The sequence below is a fragment of the Martes martes genome, assembly GCF_963455335.1.
Source record: "Martes martes genome assembly, chromosome: 4".
In the NCBI taxonomy this organism is placed as follows: domain Eukaryota; kingdom Metazoa; phylum Chordata; class Mammalia; order Carnivora; family Mustelidae; genus Martes; species Martes martes.
In genome coordinates this window covers 130047008-130074944 of record NC_137891.1, presented here as the reverse complement: position 1 = coordinate 130074944, position 27937 = coordinate 130047008, and the positions used below count along the sequence as shown (strand labels likewise).

The window sequence follows — 27937 nt, the reverse complement described above, 5'->3', positions numbered from 1 at the left end:
ATTCAAAAACTGTATTTTCCTTTTTCTTTCTTTTGTTTGCCATACCTTAATTTTTTCTCATCTTTTCTTTCTTTTTTTTTTTTTTTTTGAGTGATCAAATTTTGTTGAGAGTGATCAAATTTACCCATATGACCTATAAAGTTTTCAGTAGTGTCAGTTATGCTGATTTGTCCTCGTATGGGAATTTGCTTTTGGAATTTCCTTTTATTTTTTTTCATATTTCAGGATGTTCCCTTTTCATTCCTTCTCCTTAACTCAATTTATTCCTTCTTCATGGCTGATAAAAATGAAAGTAATTATTTAAACACTCCTTTGTGCAAACCAGAACACTAAGTACTTCACAGACTTTAACTTGCTTATTTCCTACAAATGCTGCAATAGATATCACTCCCATGTTATGTGTGAGGAAACGGAAATTCTGGATGATGAGGTAATTTGCCCAGGACTCTGTGGCTGATCAGTAGGAGAGCCAGGTCTTCTGCCTCCATAACCCATGCTTTTAACAACCCTGTTTCCACAGGCCCGTGGGCCTCCTCCCTGTTCACAGGAGAATTTGGTTCCTTTCAAATCCGTATCTGGAATGAGGCGCCTCCTAAGTACCTGTGTTAATTTCAGTGCCTGATGGACAAAAGCAGGAGCATCTTCTGCTCCAATTCTTAATCACTTAGCTAACTGCCACAGCCAAATGTTCTTTGAACAAGTGTTATGCACTCTCAGCATTTGCTACAATCTAGGGATCCTCCACCTTCCATCCATTTGTAAGACTTCTTTGTGGTGACTGTGTATCCAGGGGTGCAAAGTGCCCCTCACTCCTGAATCTGCAGTTGTACCCAAAATTGAAATCTGTAGTTTCCATCACGCAGGTGAAAGAAAGGGGCTGAGGAATACTGCACAGGTGGGCACAGACCTCAATTCTGGCTAGCTCTGCTAGTAACGGGGACTTGATCTTCTAGATGGTGTAGCTTCTGTGCCCTGAGTTAGTGACTGAGTTGGGGCTTCTTCTTAACTTCTCTCCAGCTAATCTGATCAATGAATCAAATGATGGGCACTGGAGTTAATACAAATCCCCACTGGATTTTGGCACAGGATTTCCTCTTTAGCTTGTAGTACTGTCACAATCTTTGTGGGTATTTTTGCATGAAGCTTGGAAAGGATAACCAGGGACTGCCAACCTCTGGCATGTTTGACAAGCATTTGTATCCCACAGTGGGTTTGAGATTTAGACTCTTTCTTAAAGAGCATACATGGGCTGTCCCACCAATACCTGGCAGCCTGACTCTAGACCACAGTGAATCCAGATCCTTTCTTATAATTCCTAACATTTCTGGGCTCTTTTCTTGGATGTAGGAAATTCCCCAAATATGAGCTATTCCTAAATAGCTCATATTTTCCTATGGATTAGTAAAATCATCCTATGACAATTTTCAAATGATGTGTTTTTTAAAAAAAAATCACTACGCTAAAAAATGGCAGTGTTGGAAAAATAATGAAGGTTTGAGCTGATGTGTTTTCCCATGTGCGAGATGTAGGTGAGGAGGCAGGCAGAGCCAGGTCAAAGTGACCCGACAGGTTTGGTTATTCTTGAATGTTATCCTGCGCGGAAAAAATGCTCTTTACACTGTGAATTATGGAAGCCCCTTGGCACACACAGCCCCTTACCTCAGGAAAGCTAAGCTAAGGACGTTATAAAATGTTACCACCCGCCCCCCACCCTTTTCTGTCTTCAGAAGCTTGCATGTTATTTTGTACTTCCAGGGCCAAAGCTACTCTGGATGGAGGCAGCTAACAAATACATCAAAAATATTAAACATGGAATTAGAAATCCCAACCTACACTAAGTGCCCCTCATCTGTGTCTCTATGTCACCTTCTTGTGATGATTGGTTTTATGTATCAACATAATATTGCCATGTTTCGTTTAGGTGTTTACAAAGAGTCACTGGGTGATTTTAGGTAGATTATCCTCAATAATGTAGGTGGACTTCACTCAGTGGGTTGAAAGCCTTCAGAATGAAAACTGAGGTTTCCCAGAGAAAGAATACTGCAACATAGAAATCCTGCTAGCCCACCCTATAGATTTAGGCTTATCAGCCCCGATAACTATGAGAAAATTCCATAAATCTCTTTATAAATATATGTGTGTATGTGCATGTGTGTTTGCACACATATAGGAGGCTATGCGCATATGGAGAAAAACAAGAACAAAATTAACAATCAAACTTCATTTCCTTGCACATGACATTGATGTCAAGATTTCTAAGAAATCATTCCTTTTTTAGTTTAGATAAGGACTTCCAGCACAGAACACAGTTAGAAATTAAACCATTAGAAATTATGTAAAAGAGATATAAGGCAAGTACTATATCAAGACCAAATACATAAACATAGGTTTTATTTTTTCTACAGAATTTACTGCAGGTCACCATGTAATGAAGACAAAAGCAGATCACTCTTCATGTGTCAAACTTGTTTAGTAATTTAAATAAAAACATATGACTCCCATTACACAGATAATTCTAAATCTACTTTGAAAATCAAATCAATCAAGAAGAATCTGTCAGGAGACTACGTACCCACCTATCTTACTACACCAAAAGTAAGGCTGCCCTCTTCCCAGGATATATGGATAATGAGCAATCAACCATCAACACAGTGGATGTACTAATATTTGGGGAAATACTGGAAAACTATTTGTTAAAAAACAAATTTCTCTAGACATTATCTTGCCCTTGCAAGAGACTTGCAGATCCAGATGAGAGAAGTTTAGAAAAGAGGTCTTATTTAGTCCAGAAATCTTCAGAGTATGATATAGTTCTGAGCTAACCAGATACTAAAGAACCTTCATAAAGCTTGGAAACCACACAGCCTCATTTTGAATTAGCTTGCTTTAGTCAAAGGTGTGGAATTAATGATCAAGTACCAGGCATTTCTGTAATGTACCCAATGCCAAATGACTGCTGACATTCTACTTCCTACTCTGATGACTTCTGGATTCAAGGCAGGTGGGAGGCGTAAAGAATATTGCAAGCTGTAAAATAAATTGTACTCCAATGACCACATCTCTAAAGATAAATCTTGTTTTTTAACATAAGAAACTCACTGAATCCAACAAATGCTGATTAGAGCAAAGGTAGTATGAGTACAACTGGGCCAGGAACCCTCTAACTACATTAGGAAGACATGAAGGAATTAGTCATTCTAAGAGAAGAATCATTTTTCCACTAGTCCCACTGTTATGGATGGTATTTTTGTGAGCCTGGGCCACCTTCTCCAGCAAATACTGAGAACCTATTACAGGTCTCAACCAACCAATTTCCATTCCAGCTTGAAGGGCCGCTGCAAATTGCCTAAACTCCTCCTACATGAAAGAAAAAGGTCTTTGTAGAAGAACACATGACTTAATTTTCAGAAGGATTAAAAATTTTCAGATTCTAAGAGTCAGAACATAAACAGTTCCTTACAAATATGTGGCTTTTGTCATTTGTCCAGAACTACAGAAAAAGTTTTCCACAGACTAACCGTAAGTACAATTTGCCTGAGGCCGTGTCAGTGTACAAAAACCCTATTGTCCTGAAGTAATTACTAATAGTATCTCCTTTCTCTCTCAAAGTGTCTTGCCTTGGAAAATAAATTACATCGCCCTCCACCCCCACTCCAGTTATCTTGTAGTGACTAATCCTTAACATACCCACCCCGGGCAGATAACTAAGTTCAACATCTACTGGAACTGTCAGTCTGCTTGTGTAGGCAAACTGTATCAATGTTTAAGTTATCAAAATCAGAGTCACTTCTTTTCCTACCTTAGTTGATGAATACAGAGCAACTCCAATTATACTAGATTCCTTTGCCATGGTGTCCCGTGGGTTTATTTCAATAGGACCTCTGCTGCCAACAACCTAGTAAGAAAAACATCTTGCCTGTAGTTAAAGATCACTGAAAAATAGTACTGAATTATGGTAAAGCCTCAAAGTGGTAAAAAAAACAAAATACTTACTATTACTCGTCCTCCATATGACAGAAGATTCAAATCATTACTAAGATTTACATTAGCTAACATTTCAATGATCACATCAATTCCTTTTTCACCAACAGATTTCTATGTAAAAAATAAGAATGCAGAGTAAGATAAGAGAACAAGTAAAAAAACCTGTAAAACGGTTATCACAGTCCCATATATTACAGAAATATGTTTCAAAAGACATAAAATGCTACATTTTTAAGACTAATAACACTAATTTTTAAATGATCTAATTATATAGTGTTGATGTAATTCCAAGGGACCAGTCACAACATCTAAAGTGATAAAGATTTATACTAAATAAGTTTCAAGTGCTTCGACTCAACTTGACTATAAAATACTTTTCCTCAGTTGAAAATTTTGTTTTCAAAACGTATTTTTTTTTAAAGATTTTATTTATTTATTTGACAGAGAGAGATCACAAGTAGGCTGAGAGGCAGGCAGAGAGAGAGACAGAGAGAGAGGGAAGCAGGCCCCCTGCTGAGCAGAGAGCCCAGATGCGGGACTTGATCCCAGGACCCTGAGATCACGACCTGAGCTGAAGGCAGAGGCTTAACCCACTGAGCCACCCAGGTGTCCCTCAAAACGTATTTTCACAGAGAAGCAAACAACAAATATCAAATCCCAAAAAGGCTTCCACTTCTGTTAAAAAACAAAAGACAAAAGAAGGAAATCATTGGCTGTCTGGTGTTGCAGTATTTTCTTTAGGTGCATTTAGTTTTGTCCCAAGTGATTTATAATCAGCCTGCCATACTACTTCTTTTCTTTTGGGTTTTCAGAGATGTTGGTTTGCAACATCCAAAACTGGCTCTTCTCTTAAATAAGTTATACATATATACCTTATACTCATTTTATTTAACCAAAAAAAAAAAAAAAAAAAAAAGAATACCAGTGCCAGGCATTGTTAAGTACTGGGGATTCAAAGATGGACACAGAGAACTCAAAACAAAACTAGGGAGAAAGATGGAAACATACTGCAGTCAAGGCCGTGACGGGATGGGCTAAGTGCTGCGACAATGGAAATAAACTATAGCTTACAGAGAAAAACAAAGCTGTAAGTCTGATCACTTGTAATGATCAGAGGAAGTTCCACAGAGATGAGGTCCTGGGCCCTGAGGAATGAACAGGAGTTCCTTAGGCAAAAAGGAAGGAAGAGGAGCCAGCAGATACTACACCTGAGGCAGAATAAAGAGAAAACAGAAGAGCTATGGCCTAAGAGTCCAAGTCAGGATTAGAAAGTATCCCAGTGGAGCTGGGACATGTGTTTCGGAAGGCGGGTAGAGGGAGAGGAAGAGGTAGAGAGGCGACTGTCAACTGCTATGGGCTGGGAACACGCATCAAATGCCATGTTAAAGGGTGTAGACTTTGGGGGGGCAGGTGTTCATTAATTAAATTTTGTGCCAGACACTGTTTTAGACACTGAAGGTGCAGCAGGGAACAAGAAAGACAAAAATTCCCACCCTCATGGAGCTTCCATTTTAGTTATTTCTGGAGATTTTTTCTTTTTTTCTTTTTTTTTAAGGAGAACCAAATAATTCAGGAAACTGTGAAGACAGAAGGGGCTACTAGGTCAATTATAAATAACAGACAAAGCTGGAGAAGATGAGAACTAAACTAAGTCACAGCAGAGACGAGAACGAAGAGGGAGAAGTATTTGAAAGGCACATCACAGTGGAAACTGACAGACAGAAGTGACTGACCTGATGGGTAGGAAGGAGAACAGTGATTAAAATAGAGGAATAAAAAATGAAACGTGGGTCTGTCTCAGATGAGGAGACCAGTGGCCACATCCAGCAGGCTGATGGCATGAAGGAAGGGAATGCAGGCCAGAAACAGTGCTGGAAATCAGCAGGATGTGGGCACAAACAGAAGCCATGGGCATAGATGAGACTGACCAGGAGGAAGGTCTCGCACCATGGAAGATACGAGACCAAGGGGAAAAGCTAAGGAACAGCAACATTTAAATATTATGAGGAGGAAGGGGACTGCAAATGAAGTCAGGGAAGTAAGAAGAGAACCAGCTTCCAGGAGATGTGGTCAGGGTCAGCTGCTGCCAAAAAAATCACACAGGATGAGGCCAGGTCAAAAGCAGCAGATGGGTAATTAGGAGCTCACCAGTGACCTCTGACAAGCAAAATGCAGTGGAAGGTGATGGGAGTAAGGAAGTAAAAATAGTAAGTACTCACTGCTTTTTCAAGAAGTGTTGGTGGTAGAGGGGGTGAAGGGTGTGGTAAAAGGGTAAGGGAGTGATCCGGAGAATGAGAGAGACTTAAGCAGAAGGACCTAGTAGAAGAGAAAGAAGCCATAAGACTTCAGGGTCTTAAAGTTATATGTCTGCAAAACAAAAACATATTCTTAAAATAACTGGCCATTTTTCATCTTTTTAAATACTCTTGGATGATGGTATCAGGAGTGAATATTCAATTAATTCTAGGTTTCCTAGACATACACAAAGGAGTAGCTTTACTCAGTTTTTTGGCAAGATGATTTAGTGCTAATAAATATACTCTCCCTCATATTTTCCTCCATTTGTAATGGCTGAGGTTACACAGTAATCAGTACCTGGAAAATCTGAAGTCTCAACGTAAGCAAGTAATTTGAGGTTTAGCAAAGTAATCAGTGTTTAGTAAATTGCTACTACAGTGCAAACAGAGAACTTCAGAATCTGCTTGAGTTCTGCTCTAACAATGGACTATATGCAACAACTAACTAAAGCCTACCTCCCTGCTCTGGATGAGGGAAATGATTATTCATTCCTCCCTGGCATCCAATTAGAAAATCAACTTTTTCCCTAGGCTACAGAGAGCCAGTTTGTAATCTCTAGGTACCTCACCTTCCATTGAAAAATTATACCAACAGAAATTAGGTTAGGAAAATCTCATGGTTGCCAGAGGCAGGGGATTGGAAGTGGGTGAAATGGTGAATATGGTCAAAAGGTAGAAACTTCCAGTTAAAAAAAAAAAAAAAAGTCATGGGGATGTAAAGTATAGCCTGGTGTCCATAGTTAATAAGACTGTATCACAGATCTAAAAGTTGCAAAGAGTAGATCTTAAAAGTTCTTAGAAGAAAAAAAATTTTGTAACTATGTATAGTGTTGGATGTTAATGAACTTATTGTGCTGATCATTTCACAGTATATACAAATATCAAAAAAGGGGGGGGGAGGGGCGCCTGGGTGGTGCAGTCTGACTCTTGGGTTTCAGCTCAGGTCATGATCTCAGACTTAAGAGATAGAGCTGTAACCCCAGCTCCATGCTCAGCATGGAGTCTGCTTGAGTATCTCTGTCCCTCTCCCTCTGCTCCTCCCCTCTGCCTCCCTCTGCCACACTAACTCTATCTCTAAAATAAATAAATAAATCCATTGACAGATGAGTGGATAAAGAAGAGGTGGTATATATCTACAATGGAATATTACTCAGCCATCAAAAATGTGATCTTGCTTATTTGCAGCAATGTGGATGGAGCTAGAGGATATCATGCTCAGTGAAATAAGTCAGTAAGAGAAAGGCAACGATCATATGATCTCACTCATATGTAGAATTTAAGAAACAAAACACAGGATCATAGCAGAAGAAAGGAAAAAAATGAAACAAGACGAAACCAGAGAGGGAGACAAACCAGAAGAGACTCCTAATCATAGGAAACAGACTGAGGGTTGCTGGAGGGTGAGGAGTGGAGGATGGGTAACTGGGTGACAGACATTAAGGAGGGCACGTGTGTACTGAGCACTGGGTGTTATATAAGACTGATGAATCACAGACTTGTACCTCTGAAACCAATAATACACTATATGGTGGTTGAGTTTAAATGATTAAAACAAAACAAAACAAATAAATCTAAAAAAAGAAAAGAACACCCAGGGCTTTAAATACAAAGTTGTGACTTTACTTAAAATGTGACTACATTAAAGAGTACCAATTTTGATAGCTATAAGACTCTGGAAGGGCCAGGTTTTATTTGATAAACATAAACAAGACAGATGAGAGTAAAGGTTTGAAAATTAGACATCTCTGCCTTTTAATTTACTAAAACTATAAAACACACATAGGCATTAAAAAAAAGGCAGCAAACAATTTAAGAGAGTGGTTGTTAAGAAAAGAGCTCACCAAAAAAAGTAAGTCCAAGAAATAAAATCTACTTTTATAAAACTGTAGAATAATTTTACCTTAATTTTAGCAATATAATTAGGTTCTCTGTGATTAAACACTTCATGGGCTCCATTTTGCAAAACAATGTTTTGTCCTTCCTCAGTACCAGCTGTGCCCAAAACCTTTAAGCCATAAGCTCTGGCAATTTGGCATGCTGCTAGTCCAACCTGAAAAACAAAATATAAACACCTAGTTTTGGATTCTTGGGATCCCTACAAATATTAATTAAATATATGTAATAAACTTAAGGTTCTTCTAGGTCCTACACTATCCTTAAAGAATTTCGAATCTCTGACAAGGTTTGAAGAAAGAAGAACAACAATAACTAACTTTTATTGAGTATAATGTGTCAGGTACCACACAATGCTTTATTTTATCCTTATCCATTGCTTTATTTTATTTATGCATTGCTTTATTTTATCCTCACAATAAGCCTAGGAGGTAGATATTATTATTGTCCATATTCCACAGATGAGAAAACTGAAGCTCATAAAATATAAGTAACCTGACCAGGTCACAGAGATAGGAACATGGCCAAATCACAGAGCTGGACCAATTCAGTCTGCAGAGCTTGAGTTTTTAACCACCGTCTCAAAATGCTTACTCAGCACCTACTTTGTGCAAAAGGTAAGGGGTTTAAAGACATTCAAAACTTGCTCACTGACTTCATACTTTAACAGTACATATAAAATGCTAAATGACAGATGTGACATCATTTAAGTAGAAGAGATAGGTATATGAGCAAATTAATTCATTATCCATATGATGACCATTTATTGTTTACTATATGCTACACATGCTACTTCATGCAAGAAACTTGTATTCTGAGAAAGGGGGAAAATAATAAAACACAAAAATTAATGAATAAAATAAATTCAGCTACAAGAAAGTGCTATGAAAAAAAACCTAGCCTATTGGAGATAGGCAGAGGGACTAGTGAGGTCACCAAGAAAGGCAACTCTGAAGAGATGAGACCTGAGTCAAGTGAGGGACAAGCCGTGTGAAGATCTGGAAAGTCCGGTGGAGAATGTTGTAGGCAGAATGGTCCTGGTTCACCTGGTGACATGGGAATGAGCTTGGGGCATTCAAAGGACAGAAAGAGGGTCAACATGGCTTGAGGGTAGGGCACGTGGGAGACAGTGCAAGATGTGGGCAGAGGAGCATGCATTCACTTTGCAAATGCTGAGCTGTATTTGCTCAGTTAACTGAGGATATGCAATAATTAGCTGAATATGCATGTGGACTTGGGAGCATCCAGAGTTGGAAATTTAAATTTAAGATTCATCACTTATAGATGGTATTTAAAGCCATGGACTGCATGAAATCACTAGATCACTATATAAATGTGCTTAGGATAAAGGAGAAATAAAAACATATAAGGAATATAGACAAAAGCAGTTTTGTTTTTTTTTTTAATTGCAGGACTAGGAAACCTATGTTTGGTTACAGGCCACATCAATGGTACAGATAAGTGTCACATACATTTACAGCAGGGCTTCTCAAACTTAGCACTACTGACATTTGGGGCTGGACAATTCTGTGTTGCAGGGGCTAGCCTATGCTTTGAAGGATGTTTAGCAGCATGTCTGGTTTCTACCCACTAGACACCACAGCCCCTCCACCCAGTGACAACCAAAAATGTCCCCAGAAGCTGCATCAAATGTTCAAGGGACAGATGGGATGATGCCAAACCACCCCTCAGTGATAACCAGTGATTCAGGGGAAGGTAAAACCATTACGGATTGGGCATGACAGAAAAGAATTAAGATGAAAAATGCTGATAGAAACTGATTAAAACTGTAACAGAATCACAGACTCCCAGGCCTGAAATAGACTGTAAAGATTGTATGGCATATGGGAGTGACGAGTCTGAACTCAGTCGGGTTTTGGCAGGGATCTGTTTGATTTAACCAAAACAAACAAACAAACGCCTGGGACTCACGGTCTCATGAGTCAAAGAGACATTCAATTCCATGAAATACAATATAGTATGGAGTTAGCACTATTGATTTTTGCTACTTTAAATTAAAAAAAAAAAAAAACCACAGGCCTCTAATAAAACTATATCTGAACTAAAGACTTAATGTAAATATATCTCCTTCTGCTCTACTCTAAAGAGGCATTTAAGAGCTGTTCTGAAGGTACTGTTTATGCTCTTCTTGTCAACAATTATACCAGCAACAGTACTTCAACAGATTATGTACCATTATGTGTCAACTATTTTTCTTCTATTTACTTTGCTGACACTAAAATAGGGCACTCCCTACCAACATATCTGGATAACAGCTGTGTTCATCAATTCCACACCGTTTTAAATACACAACATAATCCCAGAGGAATTTGAATTAAATGAGGACAGAAAGTACAAACAGAAGCAAGACAAAACCCAGTACTATTTCCCTCTGTTAGGGCAGGGAGGATCAGAAGCGCTTCTCACACCAGGCCGCCAGCCTATCCCTGCTAGCCAAGGATTTAACAAACTCAGCCAGCTCAGAGAACAGTGTGGATTTTGCCTTAAAAAAATTTTTTTTTTTTTTTTTTTAAATCATGGTGAAGTGACTGGGCTTTTTACACGAGGGTAAAGGGAATAAAAAGATTTTCTTTAAATTCTTCTCTCCTCTTCCTATGAAACCTCTCCCTTTTATATAGAGCACCAGGTTACTTCTCTGAAAGCCAAAGCAATTTAAATAAATGCAAGTATGACAGATCCTTTAGTTATTTTGGGTTAAATTTAATTTAACCCAAAAAAAGCCTCTTCGGTGAAGCTAAGCAATGGGAATTTTTGACAAGGTATATCTGTCATATTTTCTCAAGTCCCCAAAAGACAATCTTAGTCTTTTTAGTAAATACTCTGATCTGTGAAATCCTTCAGAACGGATCTGAGGTAGACAGGAGGCTAAGTGTGGAACCTTGTGCTTCATCTATTTAAAGTAACAGAAACACAATAGGCTGAATGCTCTGTACTACCTGGCCACCTTTAGAGGTAATTTCACATTTTCAGGATGCCATTCATTATTTCCGGAACAATGTGTCATTTAATAGGCTATTCCTTTCAACTACTCTGAGGAATACACGATGCTCTGAAAGGGTTAACCAGCTTCCTCAAGGTGAGCCATCTAGCCCCAGGCCCTGTATTTTTAAAAAAACGTGAAATCTCATCTCCAAAATTTCTAAAGCCTCTACATGCAGGATAGAGGTCATGTGGATTTCTTGTTAAATTCCAACCTCAGAGCTCTAACTTTTCCTCTAAGCTCCTCAGAAGCAGATTGACAGCTGGTTTCTTGAAGAAGCTTCTGACAGCCTGTGTTGGGTTATTTCACTGAAGGGCTTATTTTAAAGTTCTCGGTCCCCTCCCCCACCCATATTAGCATTTTAAGCCATGGGCTGTGGTGTTAAGGACACAGCTGTACTCCGTGCATTCCATGAATGTCATCAAAGCACAGCAGGTGAACAGTGGAAGGGAGATAGAAGGGTCTGAGAATTCACTGTGTGGCTTTGCCGTGCTGTCTGGGGCAACATAGGTAAAGCTTTAATGAGCCTTAGTTTCCTTATCTAAGGGAATATGGAATTAACATTAACTTTAAACAACTATTTAAAATTCTAAATAAATACTCTTATAACATGTGCTACTTGAAGGCAAAAACAAAGCTAGTTTATTTTGGTCCGCACCCGACACCGGTGGAAAACCTAACACAGACATTTTTAATGGGGTGATCTGTTGAATGTATTAACCGAGAAATGCTAAACTAATGACAAGGAATCACCTTCAGAAGACAGCATTTTAAGCTTTACTACAGAAAGGAATCTCTTTATTGACTACAAATACTGACTATATTTATTAACTTGGCTTTTAAAAATGACTGAAAAGAAATATAATGCGAAACCTACACACATAAGCTCCTTTAAACATAAACTTAAAAATAAACAAATACTTACTCCTCCACTAGCCCCATGAACCAGAACACTTTCTCCAGCTTTCACACGGGCACTGCAAAACAAGACAAGGGTTCATTACCTCACTTTGAAGATAATGAAGCTCAGGTGTTTGTCATTCTTAAGGAAATTCTACCCTCAGTTCAGCTAACACTTCCCCAAACAAGAAACTCATTCTGTTCTACAGCCCAAAATATTCTCCAATCTTCACAGTATCAAATGAGGGTTCTTCCATCACAGACAAAGGAAAACATGAAATTCATTTGTTCATTCAACGAACATTTAATGGGAACCTAATATGTTCCAGGCACAGTGCTGGATGCTGGTAGCACATCGGGTGCTACCTTCCCTCTGAGAGGCTAGTCTTTGGAGGTACGTGAAGTGAAAGAGTTAAACCTAGAGGACCTGGAGTCTCTCATTCATTCCCACAGAAAGTGTCTCAAAAGAGGATTATGATAAGCACAGTCTTGATACTGTGACCCAGGGTAATGCCCAAGGAAACACAGAAGTCAGATGATTTAAGAAACCATTTTTTCTTCATGCTTCTGAACATCAGGTCGCACAGCCTCTAAGCCCAGGTTTGAGAGAGCAATGCTTGAATCTGCAGTGGTACAACAGTACGAAATATGATCAATCCTGTCACACCAAAAAATGTCTAGAATCCTTCAGTGAAATGACATACTCTTTCCACTTCCGGTTCATTATACCGAAAAATAAGGCACACGCAGCAAGACAGTTAGGGGATACTTTATTACTCTGGATGGACAAGTGCTAATGTCCCAATCCAGCATCTGTTCTGTGATCCAGAACTGATTCTCAGGGAGGACCTCTTACTTCCTAGAAAAACAGGGGGTGGCCACACTGGACAGACATTCTGTTCAGTCTGGGACTAAGAACACAATGACCCCGAGTCGTTCTCAAGGCTGCGTACCAACAGCTGAAAAACGGCAATTATGAGCGGTAAATGAAACGTCTTACAATTCTCTTGTTTAGAAATAAGGGGACTGAGGGCAGTGAGTCTGAAATGATAAACTAAGATAACTATTACTAAAACACTTTGACATTTTAAAAAGTAAAATATAAATGTTAGGGAGCAGGATTACCAATACCATACTGTGGGATATGAAATACTTTTCCCAATAACAGCTCCTTTAAGAATCTTACAAACAACCCCTCAAACACTAAGAGTACATCCTCCTAAACCACTGGACCTGGGGCGGGTGGTGAAAAAGCAAGCTAACCCTCTCCCAGATCCCACTGCTAGGATCCTTCTACCCTTGCAGAATCATTGTGATGGTTAATTTTATGTGTCAACTTGGCTGGGCCCGGGGCCAGAATTTGGTTAAACATGATTCTCTGTAGGGCCTCATCCAATCAGTTGAAGGCCTTAAGATAACAAAAACTGACTTCTGGAGCAGGAAGGGTTTCTGCTGGTAGATTGCCTTTGAACTTGAACTGCAGCTCTTTCCTGAGTCTCCAGCCTGCCAGTTTACCCTATCAGACTTTAAATTCACCAAGCCTCCACAAATCACTCTCTCTCTCTGTATATATGTATGTAACCTGTACGTACACGTTCTGTTGTTCTGCTCCTCTGGAACATCCTGACAAATATAGTCATCTCGGGGCGCCTGGGTGGCTCAGTGGGTTAAAGCCTCTGCCTTCGGCTCGGGTCATGATCCCAGGGTCCTGGGATCGAGCCCCACATTGGGCTCTCTGTTCAGCAGGGAGCCTGTTGCCCTGGCTCGCTCTCTCTGCCTGCCTCTCTGCCTACTTGTGATCTCTGTCTGTCAAATAAATAAATAAAATCTTTAAAATAAATAAATAGATAAACGAACAAATATAGTCATCTCCCCCAGGGGCTCACAGCAGGGGCACGAGCTTTGGCCTGGCCTTCCATGCTGCTGTTCCATGCTCCCTCCCAGCCACTGAAGGTTAGCACCTGGCATGTAGGCTTTTTCTTCCACCCCAAAGTCACCCCTAATCTAACAGATTTCAATATTCTCTGGGAAGAAAACCACAATTCCTGAATTCTCCCCTGAATTCTCTCCCAAGGTAGAACCTGGTAACCACCCTCAACCACTCTATTGAAGAAATAGATCAGACTCTAATAACCAGTGCTACGATAGTAATCTCCTAATTCTGTAAGCCCATAATCTTTCAACTTCTTTTCTTCAACTTCCCCGAGACTGCTGTCTCCAGATTGCTCAATTTCTGCCCCCTAGTTCCTCCTGGTCCTGTTTCCTGCACTAGCCAGCCAGGACCCCATGGTAGGTAAACCCAACTCCTCTCTTCATCTCCTGTGCTCTCACCTCCTTCACACTACTGCATTATGCCACTGATACTCCAGCCCTGGATCAATGTTAAAATCTAACTTCCTTGATAATCTATCCAAATGGTGATGTACTATATTAAAAAAATAAAATAAAATCACGTGATCATGCATTTTGGTGCCACTTCTATCCTAATTATCAAAAGATCACTTTGCCTCCTATTTCATGATTGAAAAGTGAGGCAATCTCTTATGAGTTCCTTCCACACTCCACCTCTTCCTACCCACAAACTTTTTCATAGTTATACCATCTTCACCTCTTCTAGGTTTAGCAGAAGAGCTGTCCTTTTGATGTCTGAAGCCAATATCTCCACACGTGTTCTATGTCTTTCCAGCCCACCACCTGCCACTCCACCCTCTCTTCCAAACCTTCCATTGTTCCCTCTGCTAGATCTTTCCTCAGCTAGACATATTCGACTCCCATCTAACCTTCTGTCCCCACAAATTCCCAAGTACTCTTCTACTTCCTCCTCCCTAACTACCTCCATGTGAGGAACCTAATTCCACCTCCTTCCTCAGCCCACTCAAACTTCTGTCTCACCACTCTACTGATAGTGACCTGACTCAAGTCACCAATCACCTCCGAATTGCTAAGCCCAACTGCTCTTTTTTCCAAACACACCTCACTCTTGCATTTGACAGTTAGCTTTCCTTCTTGGTAGCGACATCAACTATTGCCCCTAACACTATCAACACTGAAGGAATATTTACTGTGCACCAGGATCTGTACTGAGCTTAACAGGTATGACCTGACTGAATTCTCATCACACTCCTAGGAAGGAGGTGTTATTAGTATTCACGTTTTTCAAACCAGTAAACTACAACTGAGACAGGAAAGTAACTGGACCACAGTCATATGGCTGCTAGTAGAAGACAGTACTGTAACCCAAGTCTTCCTGTCTTCAAAGAACATGAACTTAACAGGTGTTTAATAGACACCATGACCTCTAGACACCCTTGGTCTTGGCAAACACTCCCTCTGGTCTCTTAGGACTCTTTCCCCTACCTCTGACCATACTCCTACATGCTGATGTTCTCTAACTTTCTACTCTCACTCCACTGTTCTTCACTCCCTGAAGGATATCAGTCACTTTCATCTTGTCAACTCCCACCCACCGGCTGACAGCTCCATGTTGACATCTTTAGTCTCTAGACTTCAGATAATTTCACCCAACAGGTTTCTGATCTTCTCCATCACAATACCTATCTTGGTTTCAACTCCAAAACTGGACCAAGCTTCCCTTTGAAACTTTTTCCTTCTTTTCTTTGTCATAATTCAACATTATCCAACCTAAAGAGCTAGAAGTATCTGTAAGTTCATCTTCTCTCTCATTCTCCACAGCAAACAGTCACCAAACACACCTGATTTTACCCTCTAACAGCTGTCCTTTCCCTTACACCTTTTCTACCATGGCCCTGCCTCTGGCCCTTAAGTATTTTGCCTAAAGGACACTTGTATAAGACCCTCCCATCTCTTTCTCCATTCCTGTCATCGAATCCATCCTTCACATAGCTGATAGGTAATCTTAATAAAACACTCATATAACAGTATCATTCTCCTGAATAAAACATTTCATGACCCCAATCCCTTACAGAACAGTGCGTGAGCTCTATCATCTTGCTTTTTACAATCTGAAACCTACCTATTTCATGTGACAGCTAATATTTATTAAAAGATTACTATATTCCAACCTAATGCAACACCACTCTTTCTTTGCCTTGAAGTATTCTATCCAACAAAATCAAATTGCTATAGCTCTCCTTAAATATCATGATATTCCCCCCTGACAGCAGGCTTTTCCCATTGTCCAGAATTTCCTCTGCCTACCCCCTCCCCGCCACCAGGTATTCTTCCCCAAGAAAACTCCCTGATTAAAGTACAGATTTTCAGAAAGGCGCCTGGCTGGCTCAGTTGGTGGAGCATGTGACTCTTGATCTTTGGATTGTGAGTTCACGCCCCGTGTTGGATATAGAGATTACTTAAAAATCAAATCTTTAAAAATATATATATATAAATTCTCAGATCCCAGCCATGGAAACTGACCAGTGGGTCTAGGGAAGGGCCCTACATGGTATTTTTAAATTGCAGCAATTAGTTTCTAGGGCTGGATAACAAGATTTTTGAACCATGACTTTAAAATAATCTAAGCCTCACATCTTGGCAGGAAGCCCTATCTCATCACCACTGTTACATCCCTTATGATTCCATAAACCCCTATGCATATCTACACTACTGTACTTTCCACATTATACATCAATATTATTACTCTCATGTCTGTCTCTCTAACTAGACTGTCAGCATCTTAAAGACAATGACAGCGTTTTGCTCTTCTTTGTATCCCCAGTGATTAGAATAATCTCCCAAATTAGCACAGTTTCCAGTCCATAAATGCTTAATGGTAACTAAATAGTAACCAAATATGAGAGACATGGACGCGTGGTAGGAAGGCAGGCAATACCGGCTGTATGACCGACCGTGTGTGTCATTACCTGTGGAGCAGGGCTCGATAAGCAGTAAAATAGGGAATACCAATGGCAGCTCCTTGCTTCAAGTCCAGTTTTTCCGGTAGCGTGTAGACGGTGTGATCGGCTGCAAGAGCATACTCGGCATAGCCCCCTGAGATGGTGCTAGTAGTGAAAACCCTGTCACCCTTCTGGGGAAAGCAAGAAATTGATAAATGCAGCAGGGACTAAAAATGATGTCAAATGGGTATAATCCTTTCTAATGCAACTTTTATAACAATGAATAAGTATTTATGTATTGTTTTCTCCATCTTAGGGTCTCATAAAAATATCTGCAGCATGCTGAACATTCTTAAATGTTTTATTAATAGAAACCAGGAAGAAAACTTAAGGAAAATAGGAAAAAATAAAAAAGGAAAGGAAAGAAAACCTCCAGAATGGTATAATGAGAAGACAACTAACCTTTACCAAGAGACCTTACTGTGCAAGACACTGTATTAGGAGTCTGAGTATTGTCTAATTTGATCATCTCAAGAGCTTATGAGGTAAGTACTTTTCTTATCACCACTTTAGATTAATTCCACTACACAAATGAAGAAATCTAGGGACAAAGAAGTTCAATAATTTGCTCAGATTAAGCAGTTAGTAAATGGCAGTTAATACAACTATTTTTTTTTCCCGAAATACTAGGAAGAATAAATAAATAAAATGTAAGGTTTCTTCCACACACCAAATACCTGTTCTAAATCCTTCCCCCAGGTTTCTTCACCCCTGCATTCCTTCCCTCATTTTTTATGCATACACCAAGAGCAGGAAACTATGCCTGGATCCTGACAGCAAGATGAGCCGGGACAGGCTTCTTCACTTGTTACAGCATCAGAAACACAGTAAACTATCAGTAAACTCTGCTGGGTCCTTGCTATTGGAAAGCAGATGCATAACTGAGGGTGAGGTAAGGCACAACGGAAGCCTTAGAGCCTGCCCAAAATGACCTGCACGCTAGGGAAATCAGACTGGCTACTATAAACACCTGCCCGGACTCCCCTTTCTTGAAAAAAATGTAAATATTCCTTGGAATAAGCAAAACATTAAGGCAATAACTTTCACAGTACTTAAATCTGTCCTGTAAAAAAAAAAAAAAATCTAAAAAAGTAATAACCCTATGCAGTGGGATAGAAACAGAAAAGATTCAAAAGGCATCCAGCAGTCAAAGACAAGTGTCACTGCTTATAGTGCCACTTGCAAATGGTCAAATATGACTGTATTAAGATTAATCCTGTTTTTACAGCTTAAAAAGATGTTGCACAGATTGCAATATAATTCAAACATGTTCTAATTCACTATGGAAAGCAGGACTTTGAGTTCTGTGGTGGATACTAATAACAAAACAACTTCCCCCATCAAAAGCATCTTAAACTCTAGGAAGAGAGAAAAGAAAGGATAGGAATAACTACAGTGCAAGAAAACATGATGAACCATCAGAGATTAAGTCCCAGGAAAAGAAAGGAATTACTTCTAAGTTAAAGAATCAAAAACAGGTTCATTGAGAAGCTAAGATTTAAGATAGGTCTTGAGGAACTGGACAAGATTTTGAAAAATGAAATGGAAAAAAGTTATTACGAGTGAAGGAAACAAAGTAAACAAAGAAACAGTGGCAGGAATAAATGCTGAGAAACCGCTAGCACTTGTGCCCAGTGAGTAAGTAGTCTAATGCACGGAAGGTAATCGTTTCAGAGACACAATGAAAAGGAACTAAAGCTGGAGGGTAAAAGCCCCCGCACCTATGTTTATAAGTTTCAGTTTAATTCTGCCAGTCAGAAGAACTAAAATGAGCAAAGACAGAGAAGGAAGAGCATGGGGTATGCAGCAAAGAACAGCTTTACTAAAAAATAAAGTACAGGGTGAGAAGGAATGGAGATGGGAATAGAAGGACAGTAGGAAAGAGCAGGAAGGAGTCTTCTATCACAAGAGAAGCACTCTCAGCAATACTTTGAAATCTGTAAGGAACTGACCTAAGAATTAAACCATACAATAATCGATTACATTTCAGAACACATCCCTTACGGAGCAGGGATAGATTCGTGGAGGAAGGAGGGCAGGTGGTCAGTTAGGTATCCATTACAGATACCCAGGTAAGAGACTAGGCAGCATAACCTGAACTTCAGGTAGTGGGCACAGAAGGACATGAGAGAAAAACCATTCTAGTGAGGGAAAGCTGAGTGACGGGGAGTGAAACCACAGGCATCACCAACACGGTCGCATAAGAGCAGAGCAGATCTGATACGACAAAAGGTAAGCGCTGTTTTAGACACACTGTGTATGAGGTTACCAAGGGCTTGTGGCGTGGGTCCTGTCTCCCACATCTCCCACACAACTTTCTGTGCAGATGTAAACGCTCTGTATCAGCACTGTCCAGTAGGGCAGCCACTACAAACAGGGGCTATATGCATCTGGAATGTCGCTGGTGTGACTGAGGAACTGACTCCTTTATTTTACTTTAAGTTAATATGAATTTTAATTCACACGTGGCTAGTGGCTACCTTATTAGACAGAATTTTAACTCATATGTGGCTAGTGGCTACCTTATTAGACAGGACAGGTTCACAGCTTAGTGGAAAATTCTAACCTAAAGATATCACATGTGATCATGGAAACCATGGGATCATCCTGAAGAAGGCACAGAATACCAAAAGCAGAGGTGTAAAATGAGATTGAGAACACTGGGCAATTCTGAAATTTGAGGAGCATCCCGAGAAAAAGCAGCTTGAAAAACAATGCCTAGGAGGAAGTGGGGAAAAGGACAGGAGAAAATGATGTCATAGAAGCTGAAAGGAAAAAAAAATTTTTTTAAGAAAAAGTTAAGTGGCTGACAGTGTCAAATGTCACCAACAAGTCAAGAGAGATAATGACATAAAAGGGGCCATTAACTCTAGCAATAGAGAGGCCATTAGCGACATTAGCAAGAAGCGTTTCAGTGGAGCAATGAGGGCAGAAGCCAGACTGCCAGGGGCTGAGGGGAGCACAGCCATAGGAATCGGAATGCCTTCCTGTGCAGAGGCCACGTTAATCTTCTCTGTCTCGGTCCAATTTTGGTAAATGTGCTGCCAAAGTGGAGCAGGTCAAGGAATTATGAGGAAAGATGCTGGAACATGAATATACTATCCATGTTTTAGATTTCTTTTGGCATATAAATAACAAAAGCCCCGATCATAGTATTTTCATTGACTCAGTCACCTTGATCTGAGTCAGAGCTCCAAAAATGTATAGTTGACCTGGCATTCTTTTCATCTTTTACTTATTATTCGAAAGAATTGGCCTTTCCTTTATCTTATGAAACTAAATTTATAAAAAGAATTAAACATTATGTTGGGTTGTGTATTATTGAGAGGAAATAGTATAATTTCCTTGCCTATTTTCTGTCCTTACATATTTCTCCTACATCAAAAGGATCACAGCTGAATTCTGTGAGAATGAAGATACAGAATTTACCCAGCACTTATCCCCAACAATGGAAACTAGGAAGACCTCTAGATAAAAGCCAATCTCTTTTTTGAATAGAGGAGTCCCCCAAGTGGCAGAAATTGTGTAGTGGGGCCTTTCATTTTTTTTTTTTTTGAAGTTTTTATTTAAATTCCAGTTAGTTAACAGATAGTGTAATACGAGTTTCAGGTGTACAATACAGTGATTCAACACTTCCATACAACACCTGGTGCTCATCACCGCAAATGCTCTCCTTAATCTGTAACGGGGCCTTTTAAAGACTAACGACACATTTTAAAGCTATGTTAAAATATTTTAAGAAAAATATTAAGCCAAAATGGAAATAATTTAAAATGTAATACCTTGAAAGTGGATACATTATCTCCAACAGCTTCTACTATGCCAGCCACATCGGAACCAGGAGTATAGGGTAAGAGTGGTTTTCTACTGTAAGTACCAGAACGAATATATGTTTCCACTGGGTTTATACCACATGCGTGGACTTTGATTAGAACCTGCAATGACAACGTATTTTCGTTCACACAGAACATTTAGGCATTCATTCAGCATTAATGCTATGACTCTACTAATTATGGGAATTATAAAAATGGATGGGAAAACCTCACCTTCAATGAGCTCCCGTTACAGTTTTGCAAACCAACATATACATAAAAAAGGTAAGACAGAAAGGCTTATTAATGTGTTATATTAAAAACATTTTGGGGGCACCTGGGTGGCTCAGTGGGTTAAAGCCTCTGCCTTTGGCTCGGGTCATGATCCCAGAGTCCTGGGATCGAGCCCCACATGGGCTCTCTGTTCAGCGGGGAGCCTGCTTCCTCCTCTCTCTCTCTCTGCCTGCCTCTCCGTACTTAGGATCTCTGTCAAATAAATAAAATCTTAAAAAAAAAAAAATTGGGGGGAAAGTAGTAGTGGAAATACTTGAGAGGATATGCGGCACAAATCTTTATGTGCTCATCAAACCTAATTCCTCCTCCTCCTGGGTCCATAGGAAGAATATTATTTCTTGGTGCTTTATAATTGAGTTTGAGACAACAGAATGTGAACAAAAGTGATCAGAGCCACTTTCTGGCCCATAAAGATGTTCTAGGCAATCCACACTGTGCCTTCACCCTTTCATAGAAGTGACCCCAGAAGACAGAGGTGTTGAAGGTGGCAGAGCCCCATGATGGAAGAAGGCTGGGTCCACAAATCACTCTTTGAGAGTTACCCACTGATATTTTAGAATTTTGGAATTTAGTGAATGAGAAATAATTTTCTAATGTTGAGCCATTGAGATTTTGAGGTCACATCTACCACAGAAGCTAATTTTACCTTATTTAATACATAATGATTACTTTTGCTATAAGAGTAAGAGAAGGCCTTACAAAGAAAGTGGTATCCGAGCTAGGCCCTAAAAGAAGAGTAGATATTCTTTCAGAATGGGAGAAAAGGATATTTCAGGTAGAAGGAATAGTATGTGCAAAGACAGAAGGAATAAAAGCGGCTCTTGGGGAAACCAGACAATGCTGCTTGTTACAGCACAGTCTATTGAAAAGGAGCAATAAGATATGAATCTCTAAAGTTAGGTTATGGCCAAACTGTAAAAACTCTCAGAAGCTTCAAGGTTCATTAAGGAAATGAGACTTGGGAGTCATGGAAGGTGCAGTAATAAAAATACATAATTTTTAATGAGAAAGTATATTGTTAAAGTCACCAGAAATGATTAAACTCTTCATTTAAATTCTCTTAAATCATATATAGAAGGCATGTATGCAGAAGAAAATGATTTTCCTACTGTGCACAAAATAGAAATCATGAAAGTTTGTAATAGAATAACTTGTTCAAAACTACTTATGACTCCATGCAGAAAAATTCAATTATTGTACTTCATAGATGATCCTCAACCTCAAAAATGTTCTTAGAGCAAGTTATTTTCCCTTTTCATGGATGTATCTCACTAACAGTTGTAATTATGCTCTCTTTATAGCATCAGTATAAATTGTCCTTAATCCACTGTGTGTATGAATTATTGTGAATCTGCTTTTTTTGAACATGAACCTGATGTGCTGGAGACTCGTACTCAGTGTAATTATTGCCTATTTTTATGGAATTATTTCCACCTGATGGTCTTTTGGAATTGGTACTGCAATATCCGACTGGAGTTTCAGCACTTCTGGTCCACCAAATTCAAAAACTCGAATCGCTCTCATCAACTTCTGTCCAGTCGCCATGGTGATCTAGACACCAAGAAAAAAAAAATCTACTGTCATATGGTATCTAGGCTGTATCACTATGTTTTTCCCCCTGGAGGGGGCAGATCAAACAATTTTTCAAACAACAATTTAAATCATGAGCTTACACAGATTTCATTTCATGTTTAAGGACCTTTCATCTTACAAATCCTTCAGCTACAAAGCAAAATACTTGATATTACTTCCTATAGGGATTCAGTGCCTTCCACAAGGGAATCAAACATGCAAACAAAAACATGCAAACAAAAACATCTGGCTAGACATAGCATGAAACATTATCTTAGGTTTCTTTTTGGGCAAGCTTGTGCTGTTACATCTCATAAATTTGTTAAGTTTTATTAACATTGGATAAATAGACCTTCTGTTAGACTATGAAATATTTCAAATATAGAGAGAATCATAAAGCATATAATGAACATATTTACCTGCCCCCTGCTTTAATAAATCTCAACATTCTAAAAACCTAGAACATTATAGACATAGCTAAAGCCTTCTGTACCCATCCCCAAACCCATTTCTGGCCCAGCCTTTTAAGTGGTGATTTTACCATAAACTCAGTGCTCATCAGTCCCAGGCATGACGTCATATCACTACTTCATGCAACAACACGCATTATTGAGCTGCACGGTCCCAAACTTTATTTAGATTGGATCATACTGTACTTAATTCTGCAACTTGGTTTTTCTTCTCAACATTGTTTTTGAGATTTATCAATGGTGTAACACTTAGCTTTAGGAAGTTCATTCAATTTAACAAAGGAGGAAAACATGAAAAACTAAAAAAATTGCTTTGCATGTAATCTTTTATAAATCACAAGGGTCATTTACAGTTAACCTTTCTGTCCTATCACTGTTACTTTTTTTCTACCACTGTTATGACTAAAATGAAAACTCAGAGTTAAAATACACTCTAAGAAAAGGCAAACAACATTTGAATAGAAAAATAGTTAATTATGGAAATCTTCATTACCTATAGCAATGAAATGAAAAGGTTTTTGACTGTATCTCCATAATTTTGCTTGTGGTTTATCACAATTTCTTGACATTAAGCACATCAAATAGTTAGTTAGACTCTGCCACTACTCAGAACATCGTTGCTAACTTCTGGAATAATTATATTCGTCAACCATGAGTAGGCAAAAGATCAAAAAGAGTTGCAGGAACTAGGACTTGAGATAAAGAATTCAGACTTTTACTATATTGAAGCTCAACACAGGACTACTCAGAATAGAGTTATATGCTAACTATAAAATGTTACTCCAAGTACAGAGGGGCGATCAAAAGCAGTTTGATAGTGTTATTAGTGGAAAGTTCCTGATATAATTAACCAAAAAGTGTATCATTTTAAGACTCTTTAAGTGATGCCACGTAGTACCAGCACAGAGGAGAAAGTAAACTATCTATTGCTAGAGGGTGGTTTAGCAGTGACATGTTCTAAAGGGCAAACCTCAAATACAAGGGGGCAGAAGCAGGCAGAAGACATAAACCTAAGGTCCTTGTAGAGCAGCTGAGCTGTCCCTAAGGGTGACACCTGTGCGGGGTGAGGATCTGGAAAAGGCAGCTCACTCCACACCTACCAGCAGTCTCACTACTGAATTTCTATCTAGCTCTTCACTCAGGCTAGGTATTTCTTAGACAAGAAAGTGAAAATATAAAGACAATAAAACAAACAAACAAACAAAAAAACCCAGCAACAACAAAAATAAGAAACAAGGTTGCCCAGCTCATAGTTTTCCATTCTGGAGATAACACAGCTTTCTTTTCCCTTTTTGTCGTCAACACAGTGTTTGGAAAGAGTACAGGTTTTGGAATCTGACAGCTTTCAGTATGAATTCCAGCTCTACCATTTACTAACCAGATGGCCTTGGGCAAGGCAATCAACTTTGTTGAGCTTCTTCATCTCAAAACTGGGCTCCCACTCAGGGTTACTGTGGTAGAGACACAGCAAGCATCAAGCACTGAACCCTGCAAATGTTCACTCCTATATATAGTAGATATCATGATTCCTTTCCCATCTCTTTTCTCCTTTCCAATTTCTTACTCTTAAAATATTCTTGCTTCTATAATTCCATAATCACTTCTGATTTTACATAACAATATTTACGGGACTCAGATTATAAACAAGAACTTCACCTCAAACAATTCAGTCTGGAGAATCGTTTAAACAAAACATTAATATCAAACACTGGCTATTACTCATTCAACATGTATTTTTTGAACATTAACTGTAAGCGAGGCACTGTGCTAACCCCAGAGAACACAAAGGGCAAAGAGAAAATGCCCCAACCCTCCTCCTAGCTCCTGTTAACTATGCTCTCATTCTCTCACACAGCTACATACACCATGTAAGATCTGCAGCGACTTTTCCACTTTCACCTACTTCCTATGTATTTATTTCTTTCAAGCACCTGCCTCTACCTTTTCACCAACAGACATCATTATTATCCTCAAAGAACTGTAGGAGTAATAAAAGCAAAATTACTCTGAAATAGCATCTATCAAAATTATCTAACATATACATTTCCCCCCCCTACATTTTGGTATCTGCTAAGTTGGGAGAAAAGAACAAAGGAAAAAGGATACTCATCCTTAATACTGGATTTAGAAGATTCTGCTGCCTCACCTAGTACTACCACCTTATCCTATCAAGCATGTAAGGAGACCAGGCATAACCTTGACAGCGCTGTCGTCTTCTTTGCTTCTGTCCATCTTATTTCCCACTGAGCCTTTGCCAGTATGATGGATCAGGCTTCAAAATGCACAAATTGCCTTTGAAAACCCCTTCAACTATTCACAGGATCATCACCTGCTTCATAATATATAATATATAAGGTGATATGTCAAAGGGAATAATAAAAAGAATAAAATAATACAATACGTTAATAGTAATTATAATCCTTAAACCCCTAATAACGGATTTCTTCTAAAAACCAAGTATTTTATGCCCACTGCTATAATTATTTTCACAATAGGGAGGAAAGCAACCATTTAATTGTACGCAGAAACCGAAATAAAATCACCATTCATTTTATGGATGAGAAAACATTCTAAGAGGTTAAGAGACTCACCAGGGTCACACAGAGGCAGAGCTAGAACCTTAGTCCTCTATGTTAAATGTTGATTGATTTTTTTTTCCTTACTGTACAATCCTTTTCATCTTACCCTTTGAAATGTTGGCATAGAAGATACTTAACTTCTTAAAAATATACTTTATAATGATGATAGTGAGACAGGCTGAGCTTAGCAATATGAAATTCAACTAACCTGCAGGTAGGATTACATATTTTATGATTAAGGCATCTGCTCAGAGTGTGAAATTTTCCAAAAGCCTGTAAGTTAGGGTGATCCAGTAGTGATACACAGGACATCATTCTATTAGGAAAACTAATAATTTCCTTATCTGTAAAATGGGGCCAGTACTCGCTCGCTTTCCATCCTCGCCGAGATTAACTGCAACAGTTGTGTGAGCGCTCCACAGCATGCCAGCATGCATCAGGCTCTGTTAGACTACATCATTTACACGTCAGCAGGTCTGCCACCTTGCTAGTGTTTTCAAATAGATTTTTCTATTCATCAAGTGTAAACTTTAAATTAGAGGACCTGGCTTAATTTTTGGTTGTACTTTTGACCTATAAAAAGTTGCCAAGCAGGGCACCTGGGTGGCTCAGTGGGTTAAGCCTCTGCCTTCGGCTCAGGTCATGATCTCAGGGTCCTGGGACCCAGCCCCACATCAGGCTCTCTGCTCAGCAGGGAGCTTGCTTCCCCCACCCCTCCTCTGCCTAGCTCTCTGCCTATTTGTGATCTCTCTCTCTGTCAAATAAATAAATAAAACCTTAAAAAAAAAGTTGCCAAGCATACTTCGGAAATCTAGGAAATACAGAAATTTAAAATTCCTCCTTAAACAGTGATCTTTTTCTATGTTCTGTTTCAATCTGTTTGGTTTAATAAAAACTAAAGGGATAGGAAAAATGTTAGAACTATATTTTAATGCAGAATGAAGAAATCAAGTCACAAAGCCAGAGCAAGGGCACTTAGAAGGGCATAAAATTAAATAAGAATTTCTGGCAAGACATAAAAAAAATAAGAACTTGGAAAGAGAATCATCATTACGAAATGTGCTGCTGTTGATCAAGAATGCTTCATGTAAGCCTTCTCTTTTTTTAATAGTCTTAAGCTAGAAATGTAAAAATAAATAAATAAATAAATAACTAAAAGTAACCTAAGAAATGTCGCTTCCTGGCAGTGTGACCCTTGTCAGGTTGCTTTCCTGGTCTGGATCTCAGTGCCCACTTCTGGTAAGAGGGGGTGGAGGAGAAGGAGTTGAATAGGTAATTCTAGACCTCTCCAGGTTCTTGGATGTAAAGATTGGATGGAACTAGGCCGGCCGCTCTCCAGGGCCGGGAAAGAGCTCGGTGGGATCTGCTGCTGCTGACCAGACATACACGCAGCGTGCCAGTGGCTTCAGTGGGAATCGCACAACTTTTCCGCTACCAGTCCAAACTTCAGCCTTTAAAGAGTTCAATCATTAACGCATTCTCTGGTCACTGAGAAAAGCCTCGTCTCCGAACTAAGTGAACATTTAACGATGTGTTTACGCGGTGTTTTGTAATTTTTTTCCTTTGAAAATCATTCTGGGTAAGGGTCACCGGGGCTGGGTGGGGATGGGGGGAGGGAGGGGTCAAGGAAACTAGGCATTTCTCTCCAAAAGTAATACAGCAGCTCTGATGGCGGAGGCGACTTCCAGCCGGGCGGGCGGAGCTCGGAGGAAGCGCGGCGGAGAACCCCGTTCCCGCCGCGGGGCTGGGCGCAGTGCGCGCGGCCGCCCCCGGCTGCAGCGGGAATGCCTAAGCCCAGGCCTGGCGGCGGGAGCGGGGCCCACCGCACCCTACGGGGTGCAGCCGAAACGCTTATCTCCCAAAAGACCTGGATGGGGGCTCGCGGCCGGCAAGCGAAAGTCCCTGCGTGATTTACGCGTGAGGAATTCGCATCCCCTAGAGGGAAAGGTCTTCGGCCACGAGCTCCTTTTTCCGTTCTCCAGGATAGACCGCGGGGCAAGAGCGCAAACACAGTCAAACTCGGCTCCTTTGTGGACGACCGCGGGGAGACCCGCTGCCTCAACAACTAAAGGGGACTTTTTAAAACCACTTACTTACCCGGTTCTAGAGTGGGGAAGCAAAACCTGCAAAGGCTAGCTCAGATTCCACAAAAAAGGGGACGGACCTGGGCGTCTTCCACCCTTGCCGGCTCCGCCTCACCCGCGCCTGTCTCCCCGCCCTCAGGGGAGGGGACGACGCGTTCCCGAACTCGGAACGAGGAG

The 27937-nt window shown here is 39.9% G+C and overlaps 1 protein-coding gene across 3 annotated transcripts in view; it reads right to left on the bottom strand.

Moving 5' to 3' along the window:
* CRYZ (crystallin zeta) overlaps positions 1-27883 on the bottom strand; it is a 33457-nt gene extending 5574 nt beyond the window's left edge. The window contains exons 1-9 of one of the 3 annotated variants that reach the window (XM_080801431.1): positions 27774-27883; positions 22490-22606; positions 20732-20884; positions 16917-17080; positions 12101-12152; positions 8182-8331; positions 3994-4095; positions 3800-3895; positions 89-3357 (exon numbers count right to left, since the gene is read on the bottom strand). In XM_080801431.1, coding sequence (XP_080657557.1) covers positions 3193-3357; positions 3800-3895; positions 3994-4095; positions 8182-8331; positions 12101-12152; positions 16917-17080; positions 20732-20884; positions 22490-22600 — 993 coding nt within the window. In that variant the 5' untranslated portion in view covers positions 22601-22606; positions 27774-27883 and the 3' untranslated portion in view covers positions 89-3192. Of the gene's footprint in view, positions 1-88; positions 3358-3799; positions 3896-3993; positions 4096-8181; positions 8332-12100; positions 12153-16916; positions 17081-20731; positions 20885-22489; positions 22607-27773 lie in introns of those variants that run through there. The other 2 variants (XM_080801432.1, XM_080801430.1) reach the window with 2 other exon arrangements.
* Positions 27884-27937: the final 54 nt, after the last annotated feature.